General features: G+C 40.0%; 1 protein-coding gene across 1 annotated transcript in view; it reads left to right on the plus strand.

Annotated features, from left to right (window-relative positions):
* The window catches only part of LOC121569477 (syntaxin-1B), a 74,989-nt gene extending 67,293 nt beyond the window's left edge, over positions 1-7,696 (plus strand). Inside the window, exon 10 of the mRNA XM_041880458.2 lies at positions 5-7,696. Within this exon, the coding sequence (XP_041736392.1) occupies positions 5-85 (81 nt within the window). The 3' untranslated portion in view covers positions 86-7,696. The remainder of the gene's footprint in view (positions 1-4) is intronic.
* The last annotated feature ends 5,966 nt before the right edge of the window (positions 7,697-13,662 follow it).

The raw sequence follows: 13,662 nt of genomic DNA on the forward strand, positions 1-13,662 counted from the left end.
GCAGAAGAAGCTCATGATCATTGTCTGCTGTACTATATTGGGAGTCGTCTTGGCGTCCACTATCGGCGGATACCTGGGCTTTTAATGACGACAACGACGAAAGACGGCCGCAAGAGAAAAAAAACACAGAGAGAAAAACATCAAATACAATATCAGATAAGGAAAACGTTCTAAAAGGGGTTGGGTGGGGTTGAAAATACAAAGACAAAAAAAATACGACATTATAGCTGACTAAATACATAACGTATACAAAAAAGAGGGTACAAATAAACATAATATTTGCAATGTACATGTAAATGTATTGAACATAAGAAACAGCACATGGGTTAGCTACCTGGAAAGAAATATGACGTAAAACATTTTTTTTAAACGTTTCTTTCTTTTTGGGGGGATCTCCAGGACAGTGCCAATGACTGCTAAATTGTGTGTTGTTCCAGCAAAGGTAGTTTACTTGGACGCGATTTTAGAACATAATGCACAAAACTGTAGAAAGGAATTGGGATGATCGGTGTAGCTTATTTCATAGATACAATAATCACGTTTCGTTGGGAGAGACTGACTTTGGTTTTGGTTGAACAGTGTCTTTTAGAGACATCTCATCAGTTGATTATTCCTGTCAATCACGTTAATCAGCCAGTCAAATGAGTGTAGTCAACTTGAGTAACTTGCTGATTGGCTAATCAAAACTCCTAGATAGGCATTCATTTGCAACAATATCTTTACTTCGACCAATAGGGACAAGAGCTTACACCCATGGAGCTGTTACAACGGCAGATGAAAGGCCCTGGCTGACAGACAGATGGAGGCGTCTCCTTTAGGGCGTGGCACTACAGTAGCAGTTTAAAAAAATTACTGACAGTTTGCAGGTGCTCAAGTAAAGCCCTGCTCTGCTCTTATCCATACAGTAGGAGCATGGAGAGAGGAATGTCTCCGGGTCTTCAGCTAATTCGATATGCCTGTGGCAGAAACCAAATTCAGAGAGACAGATTAGAGAGGTGAGACAGGGGGGGTGGGGTAAACCGACGGTCGAACTATGCAGTTTTGACAAAGAAAGCCGACCAGCTCGAGTTTTTCCAATGATGTTAAAAGAGAACAGACAGAGACAAAATGTATATTATAAAATGTTGCAAGATACACCAGAGAGGGAAGGAAGAGAGTGAGGTGAAAGAAAGATGGACCTTTAGCCGTCATGCCTGTTCTACAGATTTTGCTAAAAATGAGGAACATATTAAAAAGTAAAGATGAAAATTTAACAACGGAATCTCAAAACTTGAAATGCTGGCTAGCCCTGGTGTAGAGTCTAATGTCTTACTTTGGAAGTGGTTAGTTCTACTGTGGTCGTGTAGTGTGTGACGTGTCCTGTGACATATAGTCTGGCTTCATATTTCCTATATTTTGCATTTTGCCGTTTGTTTTATTTTATTATCAAAGATACAAAACATATAAGCAAATGGGTACTGTGAATGGAACAAGTTTGTGTGCCCCTCTTGTGAAATCTTATTTTTTACTAAGCAAAGTATATTCTTAAAAAACACGCAACTATAGAATCTATTCACAAAACATGTTATTTATTAATAATCTATCAATCGGTATGTCATGTTGAGTTTTTAGGGAACCTATTCAACCCTCTGCTTGTGTTGTTTGGGTGCTATTTCATGAAGATGGGCGTTTTTCTCTTAATATTCCATTGATGGTGCTGAAGTATTACCAGTTCAGAATGGCAAGGTTAGGAGAGAATACTGTGCTCTATGATTGCACATTCTAGAAACTAATGCCATTTGAGTTCAGGCTAAGAACAGATATGAATGCTGCTACATTTATCTGAAGGAGACAACTCTACCTTGCCAAGGAAATATGCATGGCAACATGATACGGATGTCATAGTGACTCTGTTGAAGCCAGCACTGTAAAGTCGCAGATTAAGATCCAATTGAGGGAATAACTGGATCAAAATCATGACTCATGAGCCTTGCCCTCGAAGTCCCAATTCCCTGGCTTGCGTTGACGGTGTTGGCGCCGACTAGATGAACTAAAGCGTTCTGACTGTTTGGGGTCACCTTCATGGAATAGTGTCCCGGTGTGTTTCATATGGCAAGGCCCTACCCCCTGTGATCTAGATTGGACATGGACCTAATCAGAATGTAGAATATACTCTACGATCAATAGATGTTGAAAAAGCAATAACTTGATTGCTGGTGTATTGATTTGATTTGATTATAGTCAATTTAAAGATTAACCCAATTATCCTTTGATGTTAGCTTCCTATATGTAGGATCTTCATAGGTTATAAGTTGTAGCCTAGCGGTTAAGAGCGTTGGGCCAGTAACTGAAAGGTTGCTAGTTGGAATACCTGAGCTGACTAGGTGAACAATCTGTTTATGTGCCCTTGGTCTGGATAACAGCGTCTGCTAAATGACTTAAATGTAAGTCATAAGTTGTACTTTTCTTCATTTCAAGTGCCCAAACAGACTATGCTAGCCACCGCAAGATGAAACTGTGTTTTCTTGTAACTGATACTTTGACTGTATATGTAATAATTTTAAGGAAAAAACAATATGTTGTCAAATGTTTTCTTAAAATACTAATTTTGTGTTGAATATGTCCTTAATATTGTATATTCAAAGGGAGGAGCCAGCTCTCAGTTTTCTGAACTTGGATTTTAAGAGTGCTATGGAAATGTAGCTAAATTCAACATTTCCAAATGCCAAAAGTGACTCTGTTCAGTGTAAAACTAAAGGCGGATGATTTTACTCCACGGGTGCACCAACACAGAGAATCACGTTAGATTAACCTTCTGATACAGAATTGTCTATTAATGCAAATCTCACAGGACATTGGATAGGATATTTCAGAGTTAGCATAGAGGAGACCTAATTCATCTTACCTATTGGCTGCTGCAAAATCAATACACACCCACCCACCCTTCACAGTTACATGGTCATTCCTCTGTCATTGTCATCAGCAAGGAACATTCTTTGCTTAAGTCATCGGCTTCTTGGTGAATTTCTAAGTCAAGTGGCCCTATGATGGTCATCCCTGACTGACTGTCATTGAACTGTCTCTGTTGTCGTCCAAACTTTAAACTACAGTAACTACATTAAAGTTATGCTCCACTTTCAGCTCAGCGGCCAACCAAATCATGGCCCTTTGAAGTGCTAAGTAGTAGTTAGTTCATGCTTTGTGCTAAGGCCTGCCATATCATCATAAGGACAATACTTGCAATAAATAGGAAGCTGAAACCTTAAATGAAATGTTCAGTCATTTCACATATCCATGCAAAAGGCTCTTTTGAGTGTGAAACAGTGGCCTTTGATAGTGGGCTGTCCTTACAGAATGGAAGTTTGCGTTGCTGACTTTTTCCATGAACAACAACATAACAGTAGGAGATTGGCACTTAATTACACCTATGAGCAAGAAACAACAAGAAATGGCCTCTATTTAAACATGATTTAACTTCAGGACTAACCCATGTCACTGTTTTTTACGTGCATACCGGTAACCACTTTTGAGTTCTGTACGATCTCGATCGCCACATGAGACGTGATATTTCAGTCCCACAGCTCTTATATTGTCTTGATGAAGTCCAATTTGTATCTTTCCATGGAACGTCTTGCTGCAGCAAGAGATATTGAGGGTATAGGAATGGAGAACGGGAAATGTAGGGTCGTTCGACTAACATCTCCACCCACAGATCCAGGAGGGAATCTGACTATAGTCCTCAAGTCATTCCAGCACTGGCCAGCATGTTTTTTTTAAAGCTTCTGTGTATTTAATGTGCCCAACCACTTACATGTACAGTTAAAATGGGGTTATATTGATGTCGTTGTTGTTTTTTAAAAGGAATATGGCTAGGGAGCCTTTATTCTTTAAGGCATGCAACTTTCGGCTTTGTGAGTTTGCATGGTGGTTTCTGCTCTCAATCATGTGCGCACTTTACACTCTTTAAGAAAACACTGTCTATCACGTTCACGGTTTAATTTATCGATCGATTATTTATATTTACTCACTGGGGACGGGGTGAGGGGGTTCTAGTTATATTGTTGCTGGTGTCTGTTTTATCGCAAGTCTACAGAGACACCATATTTACAGTGGTACGTCCAGAGGGGTGATCTACGTATGTACGAGTATGTGTAAACCTCTGGGTACTGTTTGGTGCAAAATGTCGTCCCTCCCTCCCTCAAGAGTACTGTAGTGTGCGGTTTTCCCCCACCATGGCAGAACCACTGCTAGTAATTCTGATACATTCCATTCTGTACCCCTCTTTCTCTCCCATGGCATCTATCCCACTTTGTTTCGTGTGCTTCTATGGTGGCGTATGCGTCCTTTGTGAGGAAACGTTAATCGTGAGTCTTTAAGCTGCGAGTGCAACTTGTGAGCTCCTAGGCCTTGTGTGCATGCCCCTCATCCCTGGCAACAACAAAAAAAAGATGGTGCGTGTGTGTGTTTGTGTGTGCGCATGAACGTTTGTTTGTGTACGGTATGTGTGTGCCCGTCTGCGATCGACGCAGACCAGTTGCATCACACTCTGAGCACGCGACTAGGGCTGTTCGGGTTTAGCAGGTCCATGGGTTGTAGCTGTTGAGTTCCAGTTTTATGTTGAAAACAGAACAAAAAATATATACACTATTTATATATGTTACCAAATTCAAACCAAAGCATTTTGCCCCACGTGTTCTCAGTCACCTGATCAAAGAGCACAAAGAAAGTCAAGTTTACAAAAAAAAATGCTTATAATATAATAATATTAATCTAGAGTTATCATCCAGATTATATCCCCCCTTCAAATCATTGTATGTTGTTCTGTCAACTAATTGATTCAAACCTCTGAAATGACTTGTTGAATAGACTTCACATATTGTCCTTTAATCATTCGTAGTTTGTAGTCTTTGTGGTTGTAATAGTGAAAAGAGATGCATAATCATATGATATACATGCAGTCCTCTTACACTTGAGTCCAAAGGAGACAACATTGACTATTATTATTTGGTGAGATACATATCCCTATCCACATTTCTATATAGTCTACACACCTGTCTTTATGCACGCAATATCTACATGTTTTTTGTTTTGGCCTCTTTACCACCCAATTTGACGCTCACTTGCTTTGCTTTCTCTGTGCTGGCAACACACTTGAACGGAGTGTACCCAGATCAACTTTGGTGAATATAAGGGCACTGACCTGGATGAACCAAAGTATTCTATGTTTTTATTCCTGTATTGTTTTGAAATTAAAAGCTGTATCGGGTGTGCGGAATATCGGAATGACCTCCAAACGTAGTGAGCATAGAGAAAGCATTGTGTAAATGAGTGGAGAATGAATGACTAATGACCTTGCCATCTAGCTTCTGTCAGTGCAATGCCTTGTCAGTGCAGCCAATGGAAAGGAAAACCTCTTCTGGAAAAGGCTTGAATATGGCCTTGAACTGCAAATATAACCAGTTAGATCTTTCAAAACGAAATATCTGTTTTATATTATCATGGTTCATATTTGGGGTTTCCCTGGCTATATATGGGCACTCTTACATATTTGCTTGTTGTAGCCACAATAAATTCAAGGCCCTATGCAATGGCCACTGGCTTTATCCTCACCGTTAAGTCAATATTCAAACTGCTTTCACAGAAGAGGTTGTTCTTGAAATTAAATAATTTCAATAACCAACTAAACCCTCTTCAGAGATGCTACTTTCTATTGTGGCTTAGTAATGTGCTGCTGTCATTTGCCACAACGAAACCTTGTGTTGTTTTCTTTGCTTTATGGTCCTATTCTGGAACATACCATATCTCACAACAGTATTCCTTTGTATCAGTGTTCTAATTGGGAGAGGGGTTGGCGGTGTAGGAATGGTGCCCCAAAATTGTGACTTCAGAAAGTTGATCATTATCTGAATGGTCATAACAGTAGGTTAACAGAAAACTGATATCAAAAATATTATTATAATGAAAAGAAAAATGCAGTAACATTTGCAAACTGAGTGAGAAAGAACGGCAAAATTATTAAATGCTAAACAAAAGATGTGAGTGGTTATATTATAGCAATGATTTAAAGAAATAAAGGAGTTATGTTAACAAAAATAATAATAGTAATATTGAATGCTCGCAATTTTGTCAAACTGAACTGGATCTTTGTGTCTTGTAATTATTGTAAATACTTCAAAGAGAGAAAAAATGACTTGCATGTCCATGTATAAAACTACTGAGAAACTTGTTCCTGTCAAAGTTGTGAAGTGGTTCGATCTCTGCCCTATCTCCACTGTCCCTCCTCTTTGGACTGACTGTCTGTACATATATGTTCTTTCAGTTTTAATGTGTGTTTGGAGAGTGTTTGGACAAAATAAAGAATAATTTGTGTGACCAACCATATCAGTCAAAAACCAACCAGATTGATTTCGTTCAGAGGCATCCGTCTCTGATGAATAGTGCTTCCCTCCATCCATAGTAAGAAGGGAGTGGTAACATACATGTTGCCACGTCGTCTCGGTTTCCTGCTTCCAGGCCAAATATGAACTCAAACACTCTCTTTGTCTCCAATTATTAGCCAGTAGTCAACCAAAAACAGCCCTGTCATTATGATTGGTATTGTCTTGTATAATGACAATGTCAACCTTGTCACTCTGCTTTGGGCTTCTTCTCATGGGCCCAGGGTCTCTCATCGCTGTGGAAAGTATACTGTGGTGAAAAAATAAGTCCTTCTCTTAATTGAACCCGCCATTACGTAGTGGTCATGACATTTAGAGTCATTAAGTACTAATTTGTGTGATCTTTAATGTCTGGCAAGTGTTGCAACTCTCCTATGTTCATGTGCATAGGAGAGAAAATGATTTCCATTGTCAAATTTGTAAGAATTTCAATTTTTGAAATTAGTTAGGCTCTGCGTTGAGTTTTGTCCTATTTTGTGCTGATATCTTAGCGCTTCAGACGCAAACAATCAAATCACCTTCTTATGAGTTTGAGAGGATTTTTTCCCAATTGTGAGGCAACCCAAGGAGGTCTGAGCACCCTCAAAGGGAAAGTTGTGGATCATACTGAAAGATTGGCCTGTGACAATATAGAAATCCACTTTTATGTGCAATACAAAAGAAAAAGGGCTTTCTCTAACATGCAGAAGTGAGACAAAATTATTTCAGACCTTGATCGACCACAACACAGTTTTGGTTGCAGATCGAAAGCCACAGTTGGTGGAAGTGATTTGAAATGTGTAACAACACAGGCAGAAGAGAACAACTCCATCTTGTTCTGTGAAAGTCAGTTAGAGGGGGTTGTCAGGGTGGGAGAGATCAGAGTGAAACAAGAAAATTATACTGAGAGAGACTGAAAAAAAGAGGACAGTTGGATCGTTTGCTGCAACTTTGACTGGAAATGCAACTTGTGTCCCGTTTTTTTTGTGTGTATGTGTGCGTACCGTAATGTAAAAAACTATCTGTCCCTCTCTCTCCCTCTCTTGTACTGCTGTTTGCTGTTCTGTTTAGTTAGTGTGATGTGCCAGTATTTCCCCTCCCCACCCTTTGCTATCTCCCCTACTCTCGCTCTCTCTCTCCCTTTTCTCCATGGATCTTTAAGATGACAACTCTATGCAGATGCTGTCTTTTATAAGTGTGTCAACTTTTAATTTAAAATAAAAACTATAAAAAAAACTAACACGACAGACATATTGAAATGATAACAAAAAAATGAATAAAGAAAAGGATTGTTCAGTGTACCCTCGCAGTGGTTGGTCTTCATTACTGTTGTCAGTCTCCGTCGCTATAGTATCCAATGGCTCAAATTCAATTGTACTATTTGCCAATTATGCTGTTAGATCATAATCTACTAAACATATGCCAATGTAATGTTATTTCATGTTATTTTGATTTAGGAATATGAGATATTAGTTTGTGTTAAGTATCCTCATGTCATCCTATCAACACCTTGTCATGAAGCATTAAGTGTGTCTGCAGTCCCTGGGGCCTATTCATTGAGTTTTGGAGTAAGTCACAGTGAGTATCTCTGTAGCCCCTGATCGCCCTCCACTGGGTTAGCAACATCTCAGACAACTTTCCACTGTGATATGCAAGACTTGGCAAGCATTCTGACACAAAAATGGCTGCTGTGCGTCACTCAGGTAAGTCAAGTGTTACAAATTGGTAGTGGGTCAGGTGACTGAGTTTGCTCCTTCAAATGTAACATATTTTGACACCTAGTGAAATGCACAATATAAATGTAATCCATCCTTATTGTATTATGTCAATGTTATTCCTTGAAAGGACCCATTGCCATCCAGTATGTTTTTAAAGGTGGACTAGGACATATTCAAAAAGCGTCTCAGAGCAGCAGAGCGGATCTATGATCAGCTCCGGCCCTGTCCATATATTATTCATTATTATCCAAAAGACAAAACTGATCCTATATCAGTACTCCTACTCTGAGACCCTTTGTGAACAAAGGGCTTTGAACAGCTGCTCAGCCATTTTGTGTGGGTTAGCTCCTCCAGCACACTGCCCATCTGGTTCCCAGCCTTCCAAAAGGACCATTAGGAATCCATGACTCACGGTCCAGTCTACACATTATGACCTCATCATTAAGGCATGCAAGACATTCCCACTTCGATCACTCAACCTGGTGAAATTCTATCCCCATCACCTCATGAATTATGGCTACTTACCATTGGGGTGGGATGATTGTTATGTACAGTAGACTGCTGTTCATCTGTCCTCTGCTATGTGCTGATTGTAATTAGTTAGTATGGGCACCTGTTAAATGACACAACACATATTTTAACATTTGAATGTACAATACTTTACACAAGGTTTCGGTGAGCGACTGACACAAAACCACAATGAAGAGCTGAATGGGGAATCTGGAGTAGTAGGAAATTCAAGATTGGGATAAAAGGAAATGAAATAAAAAAACACCTGTTTTTGATTAACTAAACCATTCCCATCTGTGTCAGCCACACTAATCTAGCTCCACCAATCAACAAAGGAAAATGTAAACAACCAATTTGAACAATTCTGAAAAAACACCTAAATAAATACAGCGTTCCATTTTTATAGTCTGTTACCTCCACATCCACATTGTGTACTCCCCCACTACCCTCTCATGGCTCCACAACCAGACTATCTATGTCCCAAATGGCACCCTATTCCCTACATCACACTGGGCAAAAACTGCTTGAATCAATGTTGTTTCCACATCATTGAATTCACGTTAGTTGACAACTCAACCAAATGTAAATCAAAACTGGATGTTGAACTGACGTCTGTGCCCAGTGGGATGGACCCTCGTCGAAAGTAGTGCACTGTAGGGAATAGGGTGTCATTTGGGACTCTATAGTGCCCCCCTCACTACCCCCTCATTGCATCAAACAGAACACCAGGGTCACAAGGCCCCAGACAGTGATGAATAGCTTCCTCTTACTGGACTCTCAGGACAGTCACAGTCCTTGGCCCCAGGGGGATTTGCCTTTGGACTCCTCTGCTCTCCCATGGTACACGGGGCTTGGGTCACATTCATCATTCCGAATGGGTATGGACATTGGGAAATGGCAGTGGTGTAAAGAACTTAAGTAAAAATACTTTAAAGTACTACTTAAGCAGTTATTTGGGGTATCTGTACTTTATTTATATTTTTGCCAACTTTTACTTCACTAAATTCCTGAAGAAAATAATGTACTTTCTACTCCATACATTTTCCCTGACACCCAAAAGTACTTGTTACATTTTGACAGGGAAATGGTCCAATTCACACACTTATAGTGCATTCGGAAAGTATTAAGACCCCTTGACTTTTTCCACATTGTTACATTACAGCCTTATAAAATTGATTAAATTGTTTCCCCCCCCCCCTCAATCTACACACAATACCCCATAATGTCAAAGTAAAAACAGGTTTAGAAATGTTTGCAGATTTATTAAAAATAGAAAACTGAAATATTACATTTACATAAGAATTCAGATCCTTTGTCAGAACGCTGAGTGTGGATGTGGTGCAGGGAATCAAGCGCAGGAACAAGGGTGTTCGTCAACAGACTTTAGTAATCCAAAAATAGTAACTCCACACATGTGAATAGCCAACCCGACCGGGAGGCATGAACAAATTAAGCACACAACAAACAGTGCGCAAAAACAAGAAAAGGCGCACGCAGTGCGGACTCTCGAATACAAACAACACGAGAGAGAAAACCCATCAATGGCAACAGCTGACAATAATAATCACACATAACACCTGACCCAACACACGATAACTAAATAGGAAACAAAATCAAACACTAACAAGGGACAGGTGTACAAACAGACAAAACCAAACAAACATGAAACATCGAACGGTGGTAGCTAGTACTCCGGGGACGACGACCGCCGAAGCCTGCCCGAACAAGGAGGAGGCGCAGCCTCGGCCGAAACCGTGACACCCTTTACTCAGTACTTTGTTAAAGCATCTTTGGCAGCGATTACAGCCTCGTCTTCTTGGGTATGACGCTACGAGCTTGGCACCCCTGTATTTGGGGAGTTTCTCCCATTCTTCTCAGCAGATCCTCTCAAGCTCTGTCAGGTTGGATGGGGAGCGTTGCTGCACAGCTATTTTCAGGTCTCTTCAGAGATATTTGATAGGGTGCAACTTAAGGACATTCAGAGACTTGTCCCAAAGCCACTCCTGCGTTGTGGCTGTGTGCTTAGGGTCGTTGTCCTGTTGGAAGGTGAACCGTCACCCCAGTCTGAGGACTGAGTGCGCTGGAGCAGGTTTTCATCAAGGATCTTTCCCCTCGATCCTGACTAGTCTCCTGGTCACTGCCGCTGAAAAACATTCCCACAGCATGATACTGCCACCACCATGCTTCACCGTAGGGATGGTGCCAGGTTTCCTCCAGACGTGTTGCTTGGCATGTTTCTCTTGGTCTGAGAGTCCTTTAGGTGCCTTTTGGCAAACTCCAAGAGGGCTATCATGTGCCTTTTACTGAGGAGTGGCTTGCATCTGGCCACTCTAAAATAAAGGCCTGATTGGTAGAGTGCTGCAGAGATGGTTGTCCTTCTGGAAGGTTCTCCCATCTCCACAGAGGAACTCTGGAGCTCTGTCAGAGTGACCATCGGGTTATTGGTCACCTCCCTGACCAAGGCCCTTCTCCCCCGATTGCTCAGTTTGGCCGTGCGGCCAGCTCAAGGAAGAGTCTTTGTGGTTCTAAACTTCTTCCATTTAAGAATGATGGAGGCCACTGTGTTCTTGGGGACCTTCAATGCTGCAGAAATGTGTCCCTCGACACAATCCTGTCTCGGAGCTCTACGTACAATTCCTTCGACCTCATGGCTTGGTTTTTGCTCTGACATGCACTGTCAACTGTGGGACCTTACATAGACATGTGTGTGCCTTTCCAAATCATGTCCAATCAATATAATTTACCACAGGTGGACTCCAATCAAGTTGAAGAAACATCTCAAGGATGATCAATGGAAACAGGGTGCACCTGAGCTCAATTTCAAGTCTCATAGCAAAGAGCCTGAGTACTTATGTAAATAATGTTTTTCTGTTTTCGCTTTGTCATTATGAGGTATTGTGTGTAGATTGATGAGGAAATAGTTTTATTTAAACCATTTTAGAATAAGGCTGTAACGTACCAAAATGTGGAAGAAGTCAAGGGGTCTGAATACTTTCCGAATGCACTGTATCAAGAGAACATCCCTGGTCATCCATACTGCCTCTGATCTGGCAGACTCATTAAACACAAATGCTTCGTTTGTAAATTATGTCTGAACGTTGGTGTGTGCCCCTGGCTATCCGTCAATTAAAAAATAAATGTGCCGCCTGGTTTGCTTAATATAAGGAATTTGAAATGGTTTATACTTTTACGTTTGATATTTAAGTACATTTGAGCAATTCCATTTACTTTTGATACTTATGTATATTTAAAACCAAATACTTTTAGACTTCTACTCAAGTAGTATTTTACTGGGTGACTTTCAGTCATTTTTTATGAAGGTATGTTTACTTTTACTTAAGTATGACAATTGAGTACTTTTCCACCACTGGGAAACGGAAGTGGGATTCACTGCAGACCGCTCAGGTAAACTGATAGAGAGCACAAATGAACAAAACCTTAGGTGATCATGATGGTGAATATATTTGTTATTTTATCTATGACAGGCCTTCCTGACTGAAGGGAAGAGTGCCCCCAAAACAGGCATACTTTAACCCTATTTATAACAGTTCATGATTATAGCAATAAAATACTGTAGGAGTTTTGGAAATATGTAAGCAACCTTCAAAGAAATTGTTACCGTGTTAAAGTGTTATTAAAAACGTAAATACATAAAAAGTGTGAGGAGCTGAAGGACAATTGATTCACAACAAATCTTTCCAGCTATTTATTTTCAGTACTCCGCATTAGGGGGTTATAATATGGACAAGTTTTGTTAAGAAATTAATAATCGTAGTAAGCATTACATATATACTTGAAACAAAAAGTAAAAACTTGAAATGAATACTTGTTAAAAGCAATTCTTTCTAAACTAGCTCTAATGAAGGTTGAAGTGTCCAGAATATTTTTTTTTTTTTAAGGTTTAACTAAAATATACAGTTGTCCTGTGGTCTAGTTTTATCACATTACTCCTAAATCACTTCACTGTCACTTTATATTTCACTTACTAGCAGTGCTCCCAGTAAAATATGTTAACACAGAGGTTTGAATAGTTGAATATAACACAATTGTATAAGGAAATACTAGCTAATGAATGAATACAAAGGTTACAATACAAGAATAACAAACTTAACATAATACATCCGTTAAACTTTTACAAAGTTATCAGTTTGTGTGGTTTCTTTTCTTTTTTTGTGTGAAACAGAAGTGTCCAGTCTGAGTTGAGGGAAGACAGTCACATCACGCAAAAAGCAAACATGTCAATAATAATCCTTAACCTTCATACTGCAATCAAAACACACATAGCAGTTCCCTGTGTATTGTACAAGGGAACTTAAGGAAGTACAGTCAATTTAAAGTGTTAAAGAGTCCTTCATCCTTGACTCCATGTCAACTATACATACAGTGGGGAAAAAAAGTATTTAGTCAGCCACCAATTGTGCAAGTTCTCCCACTTAAAAAGATGAGAGAGGCCTGTAATTTTCATCATAGGTGCACGTCAACTACGACAGACAAATTGAGGGAAAAAAATCCAGAAAATCACATTGTAGGATTTTTAATGAATTTATTAGCGAATTATGGTGGAAAATAAGTATTTGGTCACCTACAAACAAGCAAGATTTCTAGCTCTCACAGACCTGTAACTTCTTCTTTAAGAGGCTCATCTGTCCTCCACTCGTTACCTGTATTAATGGCACCTGTTTGAACTTGTTATCAGTATAAAAGACACCTGTCCACAACCTCAAACAGTCACACTCCAAACTCCACTATGGCCAAGACCAAAGAGCTGTCAAAGGACACCAGAAACAAAATAGTAGACCTGCACCAGGCTGGGAAGACTGAATCTGCAATAGGTAAGCATCTTGGTTTGAAGAAATCAACTGTGGGAGCAATTATTAGGAAATGGAAGACATACAAGACCACTGATAATCTCCCTCGATCTGGGGTTCCACGCAAGATCTCACCCCGTGGGGTCAAAATGATCACAAGAACGGTGAGCAAAAAATCCCAGAACCACACGGGGGGACCTAGTGAATGACCTGCAGAGAGCTGGGACCAAA

The sequence above is a fragment of the Coregonus clupeaformis genome, chromosome 35, assembly GCF_020615455.1.
Source record: "Coregonus clupeaformis isolate EN_2021a chromosome 35, ASM2061545v1, whole genome shotgun sequence".
Classification (NCBI taxonomy): Eukaryota; Metazoa; Chordata; class Actinopteri; order Salmoniformes; family Salmonidae; genus Coregonus; species Coregonus clupeaformis.